Genomic DNA, 24,817 nt, shown 5'->3' on the forward strand with positions numbered 1-24,817 from the left:
CTAAATAAAAAAAAAATATATATATATAAAAATAAAAGATACAAAATTTAATTAAAAGTAAAAAAGTTTATTTTTCAGAACATGTGACATTTTATTCATATATAAATTCAAATAAAAGGCAGTACTACAATGATATACTACCATGATATATAAATAATTTACAATTAAAATATTATATATTTTTTGCATTAAAGTAATTTGATTTTTTCACCTTAACTACAGGCTTCATTTCCCAAAATATAAAAGGTTTTTATATTACTAGTTTTTGTATTTTTTCTTTATATTATGCATTGTAATGCAATAAATGTTGATGTTAAATTGCTCTATTTTGATTAAAGTTTATAGTTACATTTACATAATTAAAACTCCTTTTTTAGGAACATTAAAATGTTAGGACAAATAGTTATTTATTACAGTTATTATCAATGGTGTTATTATTCATTACTGTAATACACTTAAAAAAAAGCCTAATTTAAATTTAAACATAAATACTTTATAATTAAAAGTTTTATATCATTATGATCACATATCATAATTTTTTAAATTTTTGCATTGGAGTAATGAGATTCATATTAGGCTTTATTTTCCAGAACATAAAAATTAAAATAAATAAAAAAGTATACTTTTATATTTGTATTTTACATTCCATTTACATTTATGCATTTGGCAGATGCTTTTATCCAAAGTGAGTTACAGAGCCCTTATTACAGGGACAATCCCCCCGGAGCAACCTGGAGTTAAGTGTCTTACTCAAGGACACAATGGCGGTGGCCGTGGGGATCGAACCAGCGACCTTCTGATTTACAGTTATGTGCTTTAGTCCACTCACCACCACCACTCACCACCACTCCACATATTGATTAAAGTTGAGCGTTATTACATTTAATCGTTAAAAATGTGACTGACTATTTAAGGAATATTAAGATTTTAGGACATTTTTGTTTTAATAAAAATCAAGCAAAATTCTTAATTCTTCCAAATGTTTATCATTATTCTCAATGGAGACTCATTCAATTTTCACTACTGTAATACAATATTTGTTTACTTTTTGTATTACAAAAATTTGATAAATTAGCATAAATTAAGCAACCAAATTGGCCTGGTTGCTAGGGAGGGTGGAGTCACATGGGGTAACCTCCTCGTGGTCCCTATAATGCGGTTCGCTCTCAGTGGGGTGTGTGGAGAGTTGTGTGTGGATGCCTCGGCGAATAGCTTGAAGCCTCCACACGCACTACATCTCCATGGTAACATGCTCAACAATCCACGTGATAAGATGCGTGGGTTGATGGTCTCAGATGTGGAGCCAACTGAGATTCGCCCTCCGCCACCCGGATTGAGGGGAGTCACTACACCACAACGAGGACTTAGAGTGCATTGGGAATTGGGCATTCCAATTTGGGGAGAAAATTAAAGAAGAAGAAAAAGTAACCAAATAATAGGCCATGAACAAACTCCGAAAATGACATTTCTCTGAGACACGTGAAGGGGGAGAGATTGAAAATGCAACCGGCTGATGCCCACTCTGCCGCAGGGACACTCGTCCCTCGAGTGCGTTTGCTGCAGCTTGATTATAACGTGATGGCTTGTGACTTATTGAATCATAATATATACTGTATGTGTCACGGTGTGTATCTTATTGTGAAGTAGTCAATACACAGCTCTATTAAGAAAAGCAAGTTTGTATTTGTGAGTTAAAGATGGATCAAAGTGAACAAAGGTGAGAGGGGGTAGTCTTCGCCCCAATATACACTGGAACAAAATATGTTTTTGAGTAGTCTTTTTTGTCTTGTTTTCCAAAAATAATATCTACAACTCAAGTTGTTCAAAATCTGGTTCAGGGATGGGTCGTGGAATGCCCCTGAATGGCCCTTTCAGTCCATTTTTAAAATCCCATTGAAAACCTGTCGTGGATTTCAAGGAAGCAGTGGCAGCACAGAAACCAAAGAGTGTCAATGAGCTGAAAGCTTTTGATCATGAGAAATGTGTAAAGATTTCAATAGAGAGGTGTCCGAAGCCTGAGAACACGACCCTGAAACATTTATTTGATGTTATTAAGGGTAAAGGACGCTCCACAAATGATTGACTTAGGGAGTTGAATATTTTTACATGACATTTGTAGAGAGAATTAGTTATTTTTATCATAAAATTTGGGCAAACTGAACTCTTTGTTCGTGCAACTGTATACGATACTAATTATTTGCTTCGAAAATACTCTTCACTTCAGAACTGTTCAATAACACAGACAAAATATAGCTGCAAGCAGCAATGCGGATTCCTCCTCAAAATGGCAAATCATTTCAAATTGATCAGTAGAGTGTTGGGGTTAAACCCTCTCAATGGATGAATCCAAAAACATGTATTTCTGTCTGAATCCTAAACGAAACATTTTCAGTCTACAGGAAAATCCATCATACCTTATGGATCCTTGAGGCGTTTTTGTTCCCAATGAGAAATGAGGCATGTACACCAAGATTCAAAAGAATTGGTTAAATAGGCGTGGAAATGGTATCACTTTGAAAATATTTTTTGGGAGCGTGGCCTGTAAGCGCCTCCTATGGGCAAATGTGGGTCATTCTTGGTTTGTGGGTTCCTGTTGGCCTGTAGTATCAATGTACATAATTAGAAAATATTTGACCAGAAAATGGGACTTTTGGGAATTACCTGTAAGCCCCTAGGGGTGAATGTTGGCCATTCTTGGTTTGAGGGTTCCTGTTGACCTGTAGTATCAATGTACCAAATTAGAACATTTTTGACCATAAAATGGGAATTTCAAGTGGCCTCTAGTGCCCCCTAGGGGCGAATGTTAGCCATTCTTTGTTTGTGGGTTCCTGTTGGCCAGTAGTATCAATGTACCATATTAGAAAATTTTTGACCAGAAAGCGAAATTTTGGGAGTGGCCTGTAAGCCCCTAATGGCGAATGTGGGCCATACTTGGTTTGTGGGTTCCTGTTGGCCTGTAGTATCAATGTACCAAATTATAACTTTTTGACCAGAAAATGGGAATTTCGGCTTGGCCTCTAAGCGCCACCTAGTGGTGAATGTCGGTCATTCTTGGTTTGTGGATTCCTTTTGGCCTGTACTATTAATGTACCAAATTAGAACATTTTTGACCAGAAAATGGGAATTTCGGCATGGCCTGTAGTGCCCCTAGAGGCGAATGTTGGCCATTCTTGGTTTGAGGGTTCCTGTTGACCTGCAGTATCAATGTACCAAATTAGAGCGTTTTTGACCAGAAAGCGAAATTTTGGAGTAGCCTGTAAGCCCCCTAAGAGCTGAATGTGGGCCACACTTGGTATGTGGGTTCCTGTTGGCCTGTAGTATCAAAGTACCAAATTAGAAAATTTTTGACCAGAAAATGGGAATTTTGGCTTGTCCTGTAGTGCCCCTAGTGGCGAATGTCGGTCATTCTTGGTTTGTGGATTCCTGTTGGCCTGTACTATTCTTGTACGAATTAGAACATTTTTGACCAGAAAATGGGAATTTTGGCTTGTCCTGTAGTGCCCCCTAGTGGCGTATGTCGGTCATTCTTGGTTTGTGGATTCCTGTTGGCCTGTACTATTAATTTACCAAATTAGAACATTTTTGACCAGAAAATGGGAATTTTGGCATGGCCATTCTTTGCACAGTACTTCAGAGTGATGTCATCTTTAAGCATGTTAGGTTTGAAAAACCATCAGTCAAAATTACATTTGATTTATTGACACGTATATATTGTTAAAATTTGGACATTTACATAAACACGCCCCTTTCAGCCATTTTGTATCGTATTCATTTTTCCTAAGTAGCGTTTTCAAGGATGTCCATTCTACACATGTGTACCAAATTTCAAGTCAATTGGAGCTACGGTTCAGGAGAAGAAAGAGTTTTGTAGGTTTTAGCAAATTTTCAGCGTCACGGGAAAATCCATCATGGCGGAAGTTATGGGTTCTTGAGGCTTTTTGTTCCCCATGAGGAATGAGGCATGTACACCAAATTTCAGAAGATTTGGACAAATGGCGTGGAAATTGTATCACTTTGAATTTTTGTTTTTTGGGCGTGGCCTGTAACGCCACCTATGGGCGAATGTGGGCCATTCTTGGTTTGGGGGTACCCGTTGGCATGGAGTATCAATGTGCCAATTTAGAAAATTTTTGACCAGTGACTTTTTGAGCTATTGGGGCTCAAGGAGAAGAAGAATAATAATAATAATAATAATAATAATAATAATAATAATAATAATAATAATAAAACCATCAATTACAATAGATTCCCTCCTACGGAGGAATCTAAATATACAATATCTAGGTACCACACACACACACACACACACACACACACACACACACACCAATTAAACAGTGAAAGGTCAAAGAGTTCTTGGGTCTCGACTCTTCCTCATTAAAAACACCTTCTCCTTCAGCAAGATAATCATCACCTCACATACACACAGCTGAGCATTCATTAACACCCGGGTTTATTCAAATAAACATTGTTTCTTCCACTGAAAGGTCTGACGAACTATTTTCAAACGCCGTGAGGCACAAGCAGAAATGGTTAAAAACATTTTGAAAATGAGAACAAAACTACTCAAAGCTCATTATGTGGCCTTGACTCATTAACAAAGAGACTCATCAAGACTTAATATCTAAATAAAAAATACCTGCCATTGGCAAGTGGCAGACACGCATACTCATTTTTCGAAGAGTTCAGAAATAGCATTTCTATGTCCTTTTTTTTAACCATTAAAAAGTGTGTTTACATGCATGATGTCATGAAAACTGTCAAGAAATGTCCCGGTCGCATTGCCCCCCAAAATGGAGACATTTTTGTATACTAGAAAACATTTTATTTGTAATGTTAAAACTTTTGATTGCTTTGTTGTATCAACAGATTTTTCTCAGATACAATTGTCACGACTGGGAACAAGTTTTTCTGAGCCACCTTATTTACATCCAGAGATGTACAATGTCAAGTCAGAAAAATAAGGGAAAAAAAGAACACCTTTGGCTCAAGTGTTTTTGTGGCCTTTCAGAATGTATCAATCTATATTATTACATTTTTTTGATTTCTTTACAATGATACCAAACACTTGACCTCGCCCGCCCCCCTGTCGAGTTATGAGCCTTTCATTTTCGGTATGCCACTGAAACAGGAAATCTTTAAAAACACCCTCAGAGCTTAAAGGGAATGAAATATTGTTTAGCTTGTTTAACCAGAAAAATCCATCAGCCCCAAAATAACAATTAAAAAATTTTATGATTTTCCTGTCTTTTTGAGAATGACATTTCATTCAGTCAATTTATTCAATCTGGGTTATAGGCTAGGTTATTTTTATTTTTTTTTGTAACGCAAGTATGTTTATGTTTTGATGTAAAGAGCGGCAAAAAACTTCGCGCTGTCCTTTTAACCTTCTGGGGTCACCGGCGCACCCTACTGGATTACTTTCGTCATTACATCGGAAACAACTTAAAATACTCCGTCATTTTGGGGCATACAGATAAGTGCAAGACATCATTACAGACTATAAAGAGTCTACTTTTATTTGTGTACACTCACAATAACAACAAAATCTTGTGCTTTTGTAAAATAAAGAAAATAAAAAGGGTGAGCTAACAGCAGTCTCCATGTAAACAAGCATATTTCTGAAACGCGTCACAAAAATGAAAACTCCGCGAATACTTATCACACAAACATGAAACATAGGTCTAAAGAAAGCTTAAAATATCTACTTTAAATAAAACAATTCAAATTTAAAACAAATATTCTCCTGCAATGTAATCTGTATGAAACAATGCGATGTACAGTTTCTCCTGGCTCAGATAATCATCTCTAATGTAATCACAACCATAGGCAGAAGGCGCTATTCTTACGGTATTGTGCTAAGACGATCAATGCAATGATACAGAGGCAAGGAAACTCCTGGATAGTGATGAAGAGTTACAATTTTCCTCAGAAGAAGAGCGGGAGTCCGATGAACATTTGTATTTTGAAGAGAGACTTGATACAGCCGAGGATGCAATTTTGGACGAGTAAGTCATTTAGTTTTCATTAGTTGACAAGCTATTTTATATAAACGTACATATTTTACAAGTGGGACTGTTTCCAGACTTGCCAGCCAGGACTCAGAGTATTGACATTTGAAATATGACTCCTAATAAGCAAGTTTTAGTTACATTTAAATGCTGTTTAGCAGGTATTTAAATTGTATGCTGTATGATATAAATATGATATGTAATATGATGTAAAAATAATATGAATGTTTAGATTATATTTTAACTAGTGTTTATGCTGCCTCATTATCATCAACAAAGCTTGTGCTTGCAAATATGTGTTCAGGTTAAACGAGTAAAATACACTTTAAATATGCCCTTATTAGAAAATCAGCATATTATAATGATTTCTGAAGGATCATGTGACACTGAAGACTGCAGTAATGATGCTGAAAATTCAGCTTTGATCACAAATTGCATTTTACAATATATTCAAATAGAAAACGGTTAACAATATCACTGCCTTGTTGAGCAGAAGAGGCTTCTTTTAAATGGTAGTGTAGGTCTAAAATTAAGTGAAGTCTTTAAGTAAAGAAAACGTATAGTCAGATTACTTCTTTTAAATTAAAACTTGATTTAGATCATCAAGTCTCCTCACATTCATTCTCTTTCTGTCACATTCCTGAGTGACAGGCCCAGGGGAGGGGTCTTTTGTCTCCTCAGGTGTGAATTACCTCAATATTCATGATAGTTCACGCCTCCTCGCATATGACCTTTCAAACACTAAAAGTGTCTTACTAAAGTTAAATTAGTATATTGTTTTGTATGAACAATATACTAATATGTATGTGTTATACGACCTTATTTCAATGACTTTATTTTTTTCAAAAACAAATTAATGCATACCATGCATAAACGTTTGTATTTTTGAAACAATTACATGTACACACGTTGCTCACATATTATTGCAGCCCAGTTTGTGTTGAATACAGTGTTATCAGACTTTCGCCATTAATATGTTTTTAAGCAACTGGAAAAAGCACAAATGTCAAGGCATGTCAAAACTTCTCCAGGGCCCAAAACACCCTCAGACCCCAGAGGGTTTAGGGTTTACATGCATGTCAATAAATCAGGTTTTCTAATAAGCATATTTTTGGTAGTTATCACCATCTTGTTCATTGTACAACACACTCAATCTTGTTACATTGTAGGTGGGTGGGGCTAGTTTGTGATTGGTCGAGAGGGCTGGCATACCTGTGCACTGCTGGCCTGAGATTGGCTGAGAGCCACAGGGGGAGGGTGCTCGGGGAAACGACATCTGCTCTGAACCCGGCGGGGGGAGAAAGCCAACAGTAGAACTGTACACACAGACACACACACACGCACATGAAGTTCACATAACAGGTATAAAGGAAGGTACTTGCAGGAAAATATTAACAAAGCAAATAGCACTTCTCCATGCATTGACAAGCATCCAAATGTGTGTGTTACCTGATGGTAGAATGTTGCGTTGGCGGCAACATGCTGTAATACACCTGCATGCTGGTGGAGGGTGCTGGCGTCTGATTGGTCTGTCCCTGCAGCACAATCTGTTGTTGATAGGCTGCCTGCGGAACGCTCTGAGAACCCTGCTGCACAGACACCTGATAAACACACACACTTAATCAAAACCACTCGCTGATTCGAGAGCTCTCGTTAATCAATTCCGAGCTGCCAAATTGTATGTTAAACAGAATCAAAAATTACACTTTAGCAACACTTGCTAAATGTCATTGCATTTGAGCATAAACACAGAAATATTTATATATATATATAAAAAAACACTCACTTGATAAGGAGACATGGTGGGGTACTGCACCATCACACTCTGAATCTGATTGGCCATCCCGCTCTGAGGGCTGACCAGTGATTGGTTCTGAGACTGTTGAACTCCCATCATGGTCTGGTAGCTGGGGGGTTGACCGGACATGACTGCCTGAAAACCTAAACAACATCCAACAACAAACAACTGTGAACACTGTACTTGAAGACAAACAACATCTGGAGCCAAAACATTAGTGAGGACACATTGCAATGAAACGGATATCGCCTACAGCTGACTGCAACATAAAAGCTGCAAAAACTCACTTTGATTAAAAAAAGTCTAAATAATGTCTGAAAATATGCAAAAGGCTCATTGGACGAACAATATCTGAATCATTTAACACACTATTAGGTATGAAAAGTACGTATGGCATTGGTGAAGCATTCCCATTTTTAAGTACAAAGTAGTACAAATGTGACTTTACCTTGCATTCATAAATTAACACAAACCAATTCTCTGTTGGTGATTGTGCAGATGCATACTTCAAAAACTAACAGAAACAGCACACCGTCCGGACACCTTCGGCATACCATTTTCAAAATACTTTGATCTGGGATGCGCCAGAGCAAGAAAAAAAAAGTGCAACATAGAAATGTTTTGTCTCAGAGTACAAGGAAGATTAAAAACAATAAAATAAAAAGTTCATTGTTGTGGCATTCTCTAAACTTAATTACATTTTTCGTCTTTGTATAGTATTTGCTCTTTATCCGTATCAAACAATTTGGTCTGGCATTACGCAACCTATTTTTACATGCATCGTTGTACGTATTGCGGCAGTTTCCAGGTGAACTGAACACTAGAAGCTCTACAACAACAAACGATTTTTATTCCCTTTCACTCAAATCACGAGAAAAACGGCAGTAAACGTTCACACTGTCCCTCACAATGTTTGCAAAACACTTAATGTGGCGCAGGACTTGTCATTACATTTTAAAGTTTGCATTACATAACCAACTACATTTACAAGCTTGTTCGAACACGATCAAATTGTGCGGTAGCTCAACTGATAGAACGTTGAAGCCCAACAAAATATGAGGTTGCTTTAGCAATTACAGTTTTCATGTCTCATTTACTGTTTTGTGGCACTATCGGTTAAGCCCAAAGTATACTTCGGTCACACAGGGCCGAACAAGACACGAGATGCAAATTTAGTCATCAGCAGAGTGCAAAAGTGTGGCGCCCTCATAGCACGCATGCACCAACCGCCTGTGTATGCACGCACAGTCAAATTAAGTATATTTTGACAGGCTCACGTTCAACAGTACGTAAACGCAAAACATTCACGTCAAACCCGAAGTGTACTTTAAAACCCGTTGATGCTCATTGACTTCATAAAACGTTAAGTCGTTTTTGTTGATTTAAAACTTGTTAAAGAGTATTAACCTTAAAAATCTCATCTGTTTGGGACAAATGTAACTTGCTTTTAGCGCCACACAGTGGACATTTCACCTCGGAACTACTGCGATACGTGTTATGAACCATGTAATGTCCTTTTGCAAAAAAAGGCTCGAGTTCGACCGTACTCGAAGCGTTCACGTCAAAACCAAAGTATACTTTAAGCTTTAGGTTCAGGTTTAAGGTTTAGGGTAGGGAAGTAGTTTTTTTTTATTATTTAAACTCAATACAGCATTAATCTTAAAAATCTATATCCTTATGGAAAAAGTTGTGTCGCATTTAGCGCCACACAGTGGACACCTCAGAACTGCGGTGTTAAGTGTAATGAACCATGTAATATAATTTTTACTAAAATGTCGCAACATTTTAACGTAATTTTTATGAGATCAGTCTGCTGTCAAAATCCTCACAGATTCTCTTTAATTCTCAATTGTTTTTCTGTATTTTTTCCTTACATGGCGGCAGGATTTGTGGTGAGATTGGGTAAATAGGATCTTCATGGTGGCTGAATGCATATGGCCATGTTCATTTAAACCTGAGTAATTGTCATTTACTCTCCAATTTCAGCTATAGTCAGATCCAGCATAAAAACAGCTGAACTTACCTCGTGTTCATTTTATCTGAGTGCATGAGTGTCAGAACAGTTATTTTTACCTGCCCTTGCAAGGCCAGAGTGAAGAGAATAAAAGCCTGTCCATTTATAAAATACAAGCTACACACACTAAAGTGCCTGTGAAATTATGTTTTCCAATGTCACCGTGGACGAGCTATGTTATTTTTTCCCCTCTAAATGCACACATCTACCCTTCTCAATCTGTATCATTTATATTTTCTTTTAGTTTCTAAATTTTTTGAGTTTCAGGAGAAAAGTGAAAAGTGAATCTTCAGAGTGGTTGAAAACTCATCAATTCATGCAAAATGTTATTTCTAGCTAAATTCTTTACATTTTCTGAAGAAAATGAGTGATGCTTGCCCTTGCAAAACTCACCACCATGATGCTAGGGAGTAAGAAAACCAATCACCTTGGAAGTAGCCACTTATGAACCGCCTATCTAAAAGGACGGAATTGGGGTCAAAGGTCAGAGGTAAAAGGTCAGGCAGGGTAACAGTTGAGGAGTGAGGGCTGGGAAAAGAGACCGGTTCACTGTGAGAATTACTGAGAATCTCATACAGTGACACGGCCCCGCCTCCCAACGGTCCAATCAGAAGACAGGTGTATCGGCATAAAATCTGGTCCAAATCGCTGCTTAATCTGCCCAAGAATTGCCCACTTAGACAGGAAGAAGCTGCCTGACTGACATGTAAATCTACAGTTAATTTTGTTTTTACGAGATATTTTTATGAACAGGTTTATCTAAATTAAGTTGACACCAAAATAACAGAGCACCACAGAAAAAACGAGCTCAAATAATTGCATGAAACTGTTGTCGACAAATATGTCAACCATGTTGTGCCTGTTTGTACCTGTCTGTTGTGGTGGCATCGGCTGACTCTGGGGGGCGCTGTAGTGTACTGGCGTCACTGCTCTATAGTGTTGCGTTGAGTGAGAGTACTGTCCCGGAGCACAATAACACGCAGACACCTGCAGACACACACATTAAATAACGTTATATGATGACAGAATTACTTAATTTCATGAGGATGAACATACTATGAAAGTGTGTGGCTACCTGTTGTACGGGTTGCTGAATGTATCCATGCGGCTGAAGGACTGGTTGATTGACATGTGTGGGTGGGGGGTAGGCGTGGCCACTCATGGGCTGCCCTGGTGGTGAGAGCATGTATCCGGTTGGCGGAGCATTCTGGAGGACCAAGGATTGTGGGTAGAGGCCCGTGTGGAGGTCTGGAGCATCACCAGATGGCTGCCGAACTAGATTCATCTGGCCAAACTGGTTGCTTAAACCATCCTGTTGCTGTTTTAACAAACACAAAAAGATATTTTGTTAGCTGTCTTGCTTCCGAAAGTATTTTTCCCATTCATTTTTACTATCATAAGAGTTCTAAGCCATAAACTAAACCTACCAGCTCCGAGGTGAATCACAACATTCCAAACTTCGATTTGTTGACGAAAAGTATTTAAAAATCAGACAAAAGACGAAGGTAACTATTGATTTAAAGTTGTTCACTCCACATATAGAATCAATATATTTGAAGCAAACTGCTAAATATACTGGTGTATACAAATATAAGTAATGTGAGTGTTTAGGGAGACCAATTTAATTGTGTAATGGCAGATAGCGGTTGCTGCAGAGCACTTTTGGTGGACTTTGATAGCCACGATTCTCTGTTTGCTGGATCTTTCCATTGGCTGTTTTATGTTGTCTACAGCTAGCTGTCATTTAGCTATGGCAGCTGTGGCTCAGGTGGTATGGCGGGTTGGCGGTTCGATACCCGGCCCACATGAATCCATATGCCGATGTGTCCTTGGGCAAGACACTGAACCACAAGTTGCTCACAATAGCAGGCTAGCACCTTGCATGGCAGCTCTGCAGTCACTGGTGCATGAATGTGAGTGTGTGTGCGCGCGATTGGGTGAATGGGACGCCAAGGTTAAAAAAGGCGCTATATTAGTGCAGACCAGTTACCATTTAATGACGATAAATAAGAACTTGGCCAACAAAAGGAGATATTTGGGAAAAGTGGCAGTGGATCCCACACTGAAAGTATCATGAGAGGCGAGGCGAGTCTATCAGAAACTAAACCAGGACATGACTTTCAAGACTTTAAGCTTTCAAAACCAACACACATCAAAGTCTGGGCTAACCAGAGACCCCCCGCTTGGCATCAACACCGGTAGACCTATTTTTATTTAAAGAAAGCCCAACATCTGGTGGCATTAATTATTAATGTGGTCTGAATTTGCTAATGAGGGTGTTATATTTAGTAGAAACGGGTCAGAGGGAGAAATGGCAGAAGTGACCCAGTTCAGTAATTTGCCTGTCCGTTGGGTCCAACAAAGTCAGATGGGTCTAATTAAAAAACCTCAGAGATTTATCAATAAAACTAAACTCCAGCCTATCCAACATGGATTATAACTAAACTTCAATTTCTACTGTAAATATGACATTTTCTTGCATTGTGGCATTATATATATATATATTATCCTCCTGAAACCAGAGCGTGACTGCTGTGTGCATTTTCCATTTCACTTGTTTATTTTTAACTAGTAGCACCTAATAAACAAGCACAAAAAGTTCTACAAATTAATGTCCACTATAGAAAGTCAGACTTTTTTCATCAAATTGGTTATGTGCCCAGAAGTGTTGGTTATTCATGTTTTTGAGACGTTACAAACATTACAGCTGATTTTCTGTAAAGCTGAATAAATAATTCTGATTGAAAGTAATGTCCAGCATCATCCAATCACTGCCAACCATGTTAAAATAAAATTTGCATGTGTAAAATATGAATCTATGTACTGATTATCATTGTCTGCCAAACATGTTGAGTGGTCCAAACATCATCTGCAGCCTGAAACTAAATTTTGGTTGGATTTTAGGTGTGAATGCACTTAGCTGCATAGAAAGCTATAGGATGCTCCCTTGCTCCCTAGTTAGTGAAGGACCTCCAGTGTGCTATCTGTCTGCACTGGTGTCAGAACTGTTCGAAATGCTCATTACTTTCATTCTAACACCATATAAAAGCCTCTGAAAGCAACATTTTTCAGCTTTTGGATGAACCCTTTGATTTTTTTTACAAAGTGATAACAAAATGTATCTTACAATGAAGCTAAATGACCCACAGTTGTGTTACAGTTTAAAGTTATTAAATGGTATGGCAGAAGATAACCCTTTAAAATGACAGTCTAGAGTCTTGTTAAAAGTATTCAGTCGGTTTTTATTCATTTAAATTATGTGTCGCGTATAGCGAATCCAAAATAGCAAGTCCTCGTATGAGGCTGCAGGGTCACACGATGATATATAAAAAATAAAAATGTTTGCATTGTGCCATTATTTTCACGACAATGAATGACAACCACCCATTTTTGTTTGTTTGTAAAACAAAGCTAATTTGTGGATTCAAATATTTTGGAATATATTGCACGAGTCATATGGACCACATTAATGATACGATTCTTTCAAATACACTGGAAAAGAGTGGCCAGGACATTCTTCAAAAATTCACATTTTGTATTTCACAAAAGAGAGAAAGTAATACAGGTTTGAAACAGAAGTAAATGATGACATAAATATAATTAAATGGGTGAACTATCCCTTAAAATAAATTAAGAAAAAAGAAGAGAAGATTGCAGAAGTTGCTATGATTGAGTGATAGTAAAGGAGAAGAAAAGTACCACAGTGTATTGCTGAGAGAAAGCACCAGGAAGGAGATGAGGACAAGAGACCGCAGCAAACTGCACTGGCTGCACAGACGACTGCAGAGGAAGGAAAAAACAGAAGAGGATGAACAGGTAGAGGAAAAAAGTGAGGGATCAAAGCACAATGCTCTGAGAAAGAGAGCAAACAGCACTGAACGATAGAAGAATGGAATAAATGAGCAGACATGGAGCAAAAACATAAAACAGATACAAAAAGGTTTAGAATACAAATAAATATTAACTCATTAAATTAATATCAACTTTTTTTTAAATGCATGATGACAATTTTTCTAGCTTTGCAATACATAAATGTAGGTTATATTACTCTTAAACATTCATTATTAACTTTAAATTCTTCTAGGGATGCACCAAACTGAACAAAACAAAAAAGCAAAATCAAACAAAACAAAAAACAAACAAACCACAAACCAAATTAAAACCAAATCAAAATAAAGCAAAGAAACCAAAACCACACAAAACACTAACCGAAACAAACCAAAACCAACCACACAAACCAAAACCAACCACACAAACCAAAACAAAAAACAAACCAAAACCAAACAAACCAAAACAAACCAAAACCAACCACACAAACCAAAACCAACCACACAAACCAAAACAAAACAAAAACAAACCAAAACCAAACAAACCAAAACAAACCAAAACCAACCACACAAACCAAAACCAAAACAAACCAAACCACACAAACCAAAACCAAACCACACAAACCAAAACCAACCACACAAACCACAACCAAAACAAAACCAAACAACACAAACCAAAACCAACCACACAAACCAAAACCAAAACAAACCAAACCACACAAACCAAAACCAAACCACACAAACCAAAACCAAAACAAACCAAACCACACAAACCAAAACCAAACCACACAAACCAAAACCAACCACACAAACCAAAACCAAAACAAACCAAAACCAAACCACACAAACCAAAACCAAACAAACCAAAACCAACCACACAAACCAAAACCAAACCACACAAACCAAAACCAACCACACAAACCAAAACCAAACCACACAAACCAAAACCAAACCACACAAACCAAAACCAACCACAACCAAACCACACAAACCAACCACACAAACCAAAACCAAACAAACAAAACAAAACCAAACAACACAAACCAAAACAACCACACAAACAAAACCAACAACACAAACCAAAACAACCAAAACCAACCACACAAACCAAAACCAAAACAAACCAAACCACACAAACCAAAACCAAACCACACAAACCAAAACAACCACACAAACAAAACAAACCAAACCACACAAACCAAAACCAAAACAAACCACACAAACAAAACCAAACCACACAAACAAAACAAACCAAAACCAAACAACACAAACCAAAACCAACCAACACAAACCAAAACCAACAACACAAACCAAAACCAACAACACAAACCAAAACAACCAAAACAACACAAACCACAAAAACCAAAACCAAACAAACCAAAACCAACCACACAAACCAAAACCAACAACACAAACCAAAACCAAACCACACAAACAAAAAAAAACAAAACCAAACAAACCAAAACCAACCACACAAACCAAAACCAACAACACAAACCAAAACCAAACAAACCAAAACCAACCACACAAACCACAAAAACCAAAACCAAACAAACCCAAAATCAAAAAAACACAAACCACAAAAAACACAAATCAAACAAAATTCATAAACAAAACCAAAAAATCCACAAAACCTCCCCCAAATAAAGCAAAAAGAAACAAAAAACGAATGAAATGACAAAAACCAAAACCAAAGAAACCAAACACCAAATAAAACTAAAAACAAAACACAAACCAAAACACCAAACAAAATGACACTAAGTTCATAATAAAAGGTCCAATCTACAATTTAACCTCAAGTAGGGATAAAAGTAAAAATAAAGGCTGATATTTTCTGCTGCCAATACTGATACCAATGTGGCCACCGATATATTGTACATCCTTCATTTTAATTCACAGTACATGCAACACTTTCACCTCATTGAATCTGAATACTAAGTGTGAACCAATGAGGTGGCTGGATGGATAGTTTACTGACCTGTGCAAGAAGGTGATTGGCTGGCTGTGGTTGAGGGGGAGGTGGAAGAGGCTGAGGTGGAGGGGGAGGATGAAGACTCATGGGCTGTTGGCCATGCCCCTGTTGGGACGTCATGGCAGGGTTGTAGACCACCGGGCTGCCATCTGGGTTAACAAAAGGTTGACCTGTGGAATCAACACAAAGCACAAGTTTATAACAAATACACACACTATGTGTTTAAAGCACCCAAAAAGAAATGGAAATCTAAATGGCAAACGGAATAATTATGTACAATCTATGATTACCAATCGTTCGAGCGATAACAAACGATTATACTTAAACATAGGAGATTAAGTCAATCCGGTTTTGTTTTTACAAAAAGAGGAATAAGTCGTAATTTTCTGTGATAAATTGAAAGAATGTGGCATAGAGCACAGCCAGCATTTAACCCAGAACACTTCTTTAAATTGGCTTATTAGTAATTCAATTCCACTTGATCAAAGAAATAGTTATGAATTAGTTGGAAAAGTTAATTTGGCAGTAAGTATTGTGAGTAAAACACAAAGTCTTAACCTATAGCAGTTAAAATAAAAAAGGAAAATTGTACATGCATAACTGCACAAACATTTTAATAGTCTACATTAATATGTTTTAGGTTGAAAAGCGCATTGATTTTGCCATGTATACGCCTCTTATCCACACAGGAAAGGGTTTTTTCTCAGAGACTTTCGAAAACGTTTTCAACCAAAAACGTATTAGTGCAGGTCGTGTCGGTCAGGTGACACCCACCTGTTTGCGGATTGAGTAGCACACTGCCTGGTGGAATGGCGGTGGTATCCAGAGGAACAATGTAGAAGCTAGCATTAGTATTAATGTTTGAGTTAGTAGTCAAGCTCTGAGGAGCTGGGGTGGGTGTGTTGCCGCCGATGGGCGCAGCTGGAAGAGGCACCGCAGGGGCCATTGTAAAGACCTGACTAGGCTGGGGTAGAACAGGGGCAGGTAACGACAGCTGAGCAGGCCGAGAGAGTGACCCAGAGGACGAACCTACGCTACAAGAGGAGTCAGAACCTGAAGGAGGAAGTAACGGAAGAAAAGAAGAGCGAAAGAGGTTTTACTGAAAGATATAGTGTGGTAGACGATGTAATGGATGTGGGCGGGCTGATGTGCGGGAGTGGATGCAGATGGGCGGGGCAAAAAAGATGACAGGAAACAATGCACAGAGTTCCAAACACAGACCCAAAGATAAATCTGTTCAAGTTCTTCAAGATTGCCAAGGTTACCATCTAGATGCCGAATTGTAGATTACTAGGGTTACTGTTTAGCAACCAATTTTGGTCTAGTCATAGATTTACCATTAAATAAACAGTGTGGCAGAATTGTTTTATTGTACCATTGCACTGTTTTAACCATCATACCACCCAGCCCAACCAGTGTATCTACTAGAGATCAACCGCTGATCGGATTTAACAATGCTTTTAAACAATATTTAAAACAATATCTATGCAGTCGGAGCTTACAAATACTTTATATACAATTTGAAATGCATATATTAATACTTCTTCAAAGATATTTCAAAAAATCCTCCATGTGCAGCTTTGCAGATTCTTGTTATTCTAGCTGTCAGTTTGTCCAGACACTCTGGTGACCTTTTACCCCACACTTCCTGTAGCACTTGACATAGATGTGTCTGTCTTGTCGGGCACTTCTCACACACCTCACAGTCTAGCTGATCCCACAAAAGCCCAATGGGGTTAAGATCCATAACACTCTTTTCCAATTATCTGTTGTCCAATGTCTGTGTTTCTTTGCACACTCGAACCTTTTCTTTTTTGTTTTTCTGTTTCCTAAGTGGCTTTTTCTCTGCAGTTCTTCCATAAGGCCTCCTGAGTCTTCTCTTTACTGTTGTACATGAAACTGGTGTTGAGCGGGTATCGCTCTTTCTCGCTCTATCGCTATTTCTCAAACCAGAGACTCTGATGTACTTATCCTCTTGTTTAGTTGTACATCTTGTCTTCCACGTATCTTTCTTTTCTTGTTAGAGACAGTTGTGCTTTGTCTTTGAAGACTGTAGTTACAACTTTGTATGAAATCTTCAGTGTTTTGGCAATTTCAAGCATTGTATAGCCTTCATTCCTCAAAACAATGATTGACTGACGAGTTTCTAGAGAAAGTTTCTTTTTTGGCATTTTTGACCTTGCCATTAGTCCAAACTTTTGGCCACTGTGTGTGTGTGTGTGTGTGTGTGTGTATATATATGTAAATATTTACATGCGTATCTCTCTCTCATAATTTAAATACAAATTAATAATAATACATGTATATGCAAATATATATATACACACACACACACTCATACTGTATACACAAACACTCATGTATATTATGCAAATATTTTGTATGAATATATTATTGTAAATAACACATTTATATTATATTATTAAAATGTTTATTAATACTAATATAGTAATAAATCTTAAATGATTTATAGGCTAATGCGACTGTTTCTATTGTTGTAGTGTAATGATTATTTAGTTACTTTTGTGCAAAAAGGCATAAATAGCAATTTTTTTTTAATATTTGTTATGCATGTTGGATTTCATAAATGTAAATATAAAAATAATCCATATTGGTTGTTAAAAAAAAAAAACAAGGTACATATCGTTCAATCTCTAGTATCTACATTGGTTGCCATAGTAATGTGTCTGTAACTGTAACTGATGGGGCACATGGGACAACATAAGCGTTAGAGGCATTACAGTATTTGTACATATGTGGCGTTCGAAACCACTCGCTTATTTACTATTCACTACATATCAAATGCTATCTAGTTTTGTATATGGCAAAAAGTGACCAAAGTGAATTTGAACCAATAATGTGCTCTATATTACTTATATGCCTTGCATCTAAAATTATAATCTGACTGTGTTCAGACTACAATATCGATGTCTAAACATCTCATTTTAAATCAGGTTTGCAAGTACTGGATTTCAACTAAATTAATTTGAATCATGCCAAAAAAACTAAAAAAAATTGCTGCATGTCTGAAAGCCATATTGGTACAGTTTAGCTATAGCCTAGTATTTTTACATCTAGAAATAAGACAACATAACACCCAGAAATCCTTTATGATAGTTCAGGGGGCTGTTTAAATGCAACCGGACAAATGGAGAGGCCCAGAGGTTGCTGAAAGGGACAGAGAGACATTAAATATTAAATATATATTGGCTGCGGCTCCTTGAGCTTCTAAATGGCAAAGCATAAATAACCAATGAATATAAAGAGCAGATGGCTCTGAATACAGATGTGTTCTCTCTTTGCTTTTCCTTGATAGATTTGAAATGGTTGAAAAGAGGAGCTTTCCACAAGACACACACACACAATGCATCGCTACTCAAAGCATGAACGGTAAAAGCAGCAACATAAAACAATCTTCCACAAAGAACGGGAAAAAGAACAAATCAATGAAAGGGAAAAAGGACTGAGATGGTCTTGAAGATAAAAATCGTTTCAGTTTAGTGCATGCTTTTGTATCTGTGTGTATTTTTTACTACCATGTACCACTGCTGCTTAACGTGTGCAAGTACGTTTCCGATTTAGCGATACTTCTGGGGACAAATTATTGAATAATATCGCTATAAGTTAGGTAAATCAGTTAAAACTTTCATTTAGGGACATTGTCAAAAGTAAAAAACTATGCATAAAGACAGTAAATAAGGTCTTTACACACTTCTAATAAAGTTGAACTGTAGGATTACTGTGTTGTTACAAACACTGCAGGCAAAACAGTAAACACCACACATGCTATAATCCACCTAAAACTATTTCAAACATCATTATTCTAATTCTTATTAGATAAATAATTATTATGCATGTAGTTATTATATCATATTATTAAGATGGAATTTTTGTAAATATTTATTTGTCACACCGGATGTTACAGGACCCCTCACATATACACTTTCCCTTATAAATTTGTATACATTTCAACTAAAATCTTGATATTGATAAAAAATAAAAGTCCATAAATATACGATCAGTAAACGACACATATATTTATAATGTCAGACATGATACTGGCTTTGTACAGAGCCCTTTAGAGAACATGGAGGAAATTTCTTTTGTGAAATAGTTTTGCGCTCTCACAAAAAACTATGCATTTCTTTTCAATAAATTTTGTGTTCCCTCGGAATCGGCTCTGCGATCCCTCGGAATCGGTTTTGCTTTCCCTCGGAATCGGTTTTGCTTTCCCTCGGAATCGGTTTTGCATTCCCTTGGAATAGGTTTACTTTCCCCCGGAATCGGTTTTGCATTCCCTCAGAATAGGTTTACTTTCCCTAGGAATCGGTTTTGCATTCCCTCAGAATAGGTTTACTTTCCCTAGGAATCGGTTTTGCATTCCCTCGGAATAGGTTTACTTTCCCTCGGAATCGGTTTACTTTCCCCCGGAATCGGTTTTGCATTCCCTCAGAATAGGTTTACTTTCCCTAGGAATCGGTTTTGCATTCCCTCGGAATAGGTTTACTTTCCCTCGGAATCGGTTTACTTTCCCCCGGAAACGGTTTTGCATTCCCTCAGAATAGGTTTACTTTCCCTAGGAATCGGTTTTGCATTCCCTCAGAATAGGTTTACTTTCCCCCGGAAACGGTTTTGCATTCCCTCAGAATAGGTTTACTTTCCCTAGGAATCGGTTTTGCATTCCCTCTGAATAGGTTTACTTTCCCTAGGAATCGGTTTACTTTCCCCCGGAATCGGTTTTGCATTCCCTCAGAATAGGTTTACTTTCCCTAGGAATCGGTTTTGCATTCCCTCAGAATAGGTTTACTTTCCCCTGGAATCGGTTTTGCATTCCCTCAGAATAGGTTTACTTTCCCCCGGAATCGGTTTACTTTTCCTCGGAATCGGTTTACTTTTCCTCGGAATCGGTTTTGCGTTCCCTCGGAATCGGTTTTGCGTTCCATTGCAATAGTTTTATCCATCTCTTATGATAATTTACCCTGGTTTTACTACAGTAAACATAGTTGACCTATAGTTTTTGAAATAAAACCACAGTAAGTATAAAATTCATCATGGTATGGTTACCATGGTTATTCCGGGGGAAACATGTACCATGGTTTTTAAACCATGGTTCTTGCCACAAACCTTTTTACTAGGCATAATTATTGCAGTTTAACTACAGTTAAACAGTTAATTGTCATTTCATGATGGATACCATGGTAAATCCACATGGTTTGTGTGTATTTCACACAAAACTTTAACTTGGTCAATATAATAAAAATCGATCAACCACTAGTTACTGTAGTAAAACCATGGTAAATTTTGCGGTTAAAATGGTTTTACTACAAAAACCATAGTTCAACTATGACTACTGTATTGAAACTATGGTTCATTTTCATTAGGGATAGACAAAGGGATCACGGGGGAACCAAAAATACTTTTTCAGAAAATAAGGGACTTTGTTTTTTTTCTAATGTTTCATAAAATACATTTACCTACCATCGGAAAATGCAAAAATGTGTATTTCAGCGCATCACTACAGAAGTACCCATTTATTTAACTAGTTTAAAGTGTGTGTGTGTGAGTGTTATTTACCGTTTTTGGACAGTTTCCCCGTGCTCTTGCTGCTAGCGGTGCTGTCCCCTCGTATCAGCAGACTGATGCCATTGAAGCTGTTGGCTTTGGTCATGGCGGGCTTCAGGTTCCTATGGGAACTGTCAGAATCTGTGCTGCTCCATGGCCGAGGGTCCGAATACTTCATTTCATTCTCAGAGCTGCTCTGATGACTGTTTTCAGAGTGCCCATCTCTCAGTCTGCATTAAACACAAACAGATTTAAGCCCGCGATAAACAAACTATGGGATTTTTTACTTAAGTGCAATACTAATCTGTATGGCACACAGAACGGTGATTATTCCAACAGACTAGTAAACAGCACTTAATTAAGCTAATAAATGTAGTACTTAATAAAGATTTACCTAAATATTTGCCGTCTTTGTTGAGTGTTAATGAAAGTCACGTCCTCTTGGATTCTAGTGTTAATTGCAAAACAACAAATGACATCACAAAGAATGCAAATAAAAGGTGTTACATCATTAAAAATGTTGCTTATGTGCCATATAGATTTTTTTAATTTTTTTTTTACCTTTTATCAAACAGGAACTGTTCTTGCCCCTGCAAGTAAAAAAACATGAACAAAACATAACATTTGTAACTTTTGCATCATTATAGAAAGACAATTTAGCTTTAAATTAAACATATTACTGAACTAAACAATTAACACTTATTTATCAAATATATTTGAATAAATATATCAAATTAAGGAATAAACACATTTATAACAGATTTATAAACATTTTATAAAATAGATATAACACGTTTATACACATTAATAAAGTAGTTATAACATGTTAAATCTACATTTTGTTGTAATTTGATGCGGACACGCACGTCTTGAGCAAAGATCCTGTCTCTGGCTCGCTGGTACTCCTCCTCTCTCTCCTCTATCGATTTACTCCGTCTGTCGTCCTTAAGACGCATTCGCAGCTAAACACAAACACACACACTTAGCCAGTTTATCTAGAAGCACTGGCGTATTATTACCATATCCGATCACTATATTTGTTTCATTATTTTAATGAGATTTTTCCAAATGTAATAAATACATTTTAAATAATTGTTTGTTGAGTTTAACGTCCAGTAGATTACTGAAGCATTGTTATTTCTTACCCTGCCATCATCGTGGTCCAGGCTTGCGTTATCTCTCTTTAATATGTACCGCTTTTGGAAATCGTCTGTTTTATCATCTCGAATGTGCTCAGAAAACTTTTGATCCGGTCTAGAAGAAAGAATGAAGCATTTGCTCAAATAAAACTTTCAAAACAGAAGATAATGAGAGCAGAAGTCAAGCTAAGAAATCATTAGTCCAGACATACATTCTGGTATTGCTGGTTTTGTTGATGATTACTGATTTCCCAGTTGGATCGACGTTATGGTCCAATCCAAAATATGCCGCCACACGGTGGAGAAGCATCCTGTGATATGACGTCATCGGGGGGAACTTCCTCCTCTGACTTCTGCGAGAAAAAACACAACTTCTAATTTCTAAAAAGAAATTATATAAAACAATAAAAAAATGTAACTAACAATATAAAATTTTGTTCAGATTACACTATGTATTAGAGGCCGACTATATATTTTAATGGCAGTTATTTCATCTAGAGTGTAGGAAGGACAATGACCAATATAATATACAAATACCATTTAATAATAACAAATAAGACCTACACAAGCTAAAATAAGCAGTGTAAAATAAATATTTTATTTCAAATATTTTTTTTCCAGTCAAAACTTTCACTCAAAATATACATATATATATATATATATTTAAAAATATTATTATTATTCATTATACTGCATATCTATTGTCAACAAATGTATAAACTTTAAAATATCAGCAAATTAATTAGCCTGACCAGCATTATATAGTCTATTATAATGCGCAAATATTAAGGGAAAAAAATAACCGAGAATTTTTACTTAATATGTTTTAATAATGATGCTTGTCATGTCAAAAAACTAAATAATGTAAAATAACCCCCAACTCTGTTGTTTTTGGCTCTACTTACTCGATGTTACTAATGAAGTCCAAAATATCTTGCTCAAGTTTCAGCAGCATCATTCTGTCCCTGTAAGAACAGTGAACATTTATCTCAGCTCATCAGATAGACGAAAGGCAGAAGTCACATTAAAAACTAAAAGGTACAAAGGATGAAGTACAAAATCATTTACAAATAACAAACATCGAAAGGACGTCTAAGACAGTAATTATCTACAAAACGTCGTAATGGAGTCTGTACAAGCGCTTTTGGGTGAATTAATTAGTTTAACACTAAGGGGCACACCAAGTACAAACCAAACACACTATTGTGTCCATCTGCTCTGTTGTTCTATGTAAACATGCACTAGACGGACATCTTTGACCATAGTGGTGCATCTCCCTGTGTTTCAGTGTCTCACGCAGGTGTGCAGCAATCTTAGGTGGTGTGTTAAGTAAAAAGACTTGAATGCAAATCAAGACAACTGCATTGTTTTATTTGTTGTGCTGCATCTTTTTTTTTAAACACAAAAACATGTTCTGTGTGAACGGCCCCTTAGGGTTAAGGCTTAAGAACAAACCCCAACCAGAATATTTCAGAAATAGCAATACAGTTCTGCTTTGAATGTACTGTATTAATGGAGGAGGAAAAACTCAGATGCAAAAAGATCAATGATCCAACAGAAGTAGAAGTAGTGGGTGTGTTAATGAGATGGTGGGGGGTATTTTCACACACCTGGGGTTGTTCTTCAACGTGTTGACCAGAAACTCATGGAGGTCTATACCCGTGGAGTCTGTGTATTCCTGACTGGGATCTGAAAGCGAGGGAGAGAGAGATTCAATACACACATTCTGTCGCCTCCATCTGGACTGTGAGAAAACACCTTTGCTGCCAAAACACACACACACACACACACACACACACACACACACACACACACACACACACACACACACACACACCTCGAGAGAGTGTCTTCTTGGACAGTCGGTCTGTTTTCTCTGTCTTTTCCAAGATTTTCTCACTGTCCTCATTTTTGATGGGTGTTTCATCTTTTTCAAAAGACTGGCAGAGCTCGATATGAATCTTTTCCTGTTAAAACATAGAAAATAAGACATTTAGGAAAAAACATAATAATAATAATAACAAAAAAAATGTATTTGTTTATATAGACACATTTAAATATCAATTCACATTAAATATCATAAAAAAACATTTCCTTGGTTATCAATAAAACTTTTCATTTAGGTATTTATGATTTAAAAAAAAAAACACTTTTTTTTTATCATCAAGAAGAGCAATTATAAGCTCATTGCGATCTCTTGCCCTTTGTTGCAGCTAATTAGAGTCGTCTGATTAAAATACTTAGTAAACAGAATTTAAAGACTTTGTTATTATCTCAAGTAATAAAGACCTGCCTATTCTCACTTAACGATTATAAAGAAAAAAAGCTCAAACATTACACCATAAACTTTTTTTTTTTTCAAAAAACTTTTTGTATAGAACTTCATGTAATAAAGAATTGCCGCCTCCTCATTTAATGATCACAATTAAAAAAAGAAGAAAAAAGAAAAGCTAAACCAAACATTACACAAACTTTTGTTCAAACAACTTTTTGG

General features: G+C 36.8%; 1 protein-coding gene across 1 annotated transcript in view; it reads right to left on the reverse strand.

Moving 5' to 3' along the window:
- The window catches only part of LOC127641075 (R3H domain-containing protein 1-like), a 47,012-nt gene that overhangs the window by 4,101 nt on the left and 18,094 nt on the right, over nucleotides 1-24,817 (reverse strand). Inside the window, 17 exon segments of the mRNA XM_052123839.1 lie at nucleotides 7,224-7,327; nucleotides 7,461-7,612; nucleotides 7,798-7,952; nucleotides 10,693-10,810; nucleotides 10,899-11,141; nucleotides 13,523-13,603; nucleotides 15,629-15,792; nucleotides 16,397-16,675; nucleotides 21,197-21,414; nucleotides 21,579-21,632; nucleotides 21,746-21,774; nucleotides 22,051-22,146; nucleotides 22,330-22,438; nucleotides 22,536-22,676; nucleotides 23,229-23,288; nucleotides 23,934-24,012; nucleotides 24,161-24,290. Coding sequence (XP_051979799.1) covers nucleotides 7,224-7,327; nucleotides 7,461-7,612; nucleotides 7,798-7,952; nucleotides 10,693-10,810; nucleotides 10,899-11,141; nucleotides 13,523-13,603; nucleotides 15,629-15,792; nucleotides 16,397-16,675; nucleotides 21,197-21,414; nucleotides 21,579-21,632; nucleotides 21,746-21,774; nucleotides 22,051-22,146; nucleotides 22,330-22,438; nucleotides 22,536-22,676; nucleotides 23,229-23,288; nucleotides 23,934-24,012; nucleotides 24,161-24,290 — 2,212 coding nt within the window.

Source organism: Xyrauchen texanus, chromosome 50 (assembly GCF_025860055.1).
Source record: "Xyrauchen texanus isolate HMW12.3.18 chromosome 50, RBS_HiC_50CHRs, whole genome shotgun sequence".
In the NCBI taxonomy this organism is placed as follows: Eukaryota; Metazoa; Chordata; class Actinopteri; order Cypriniformes; family Catostomidae; genus Xyrauchen; species Xyrauchen texanus.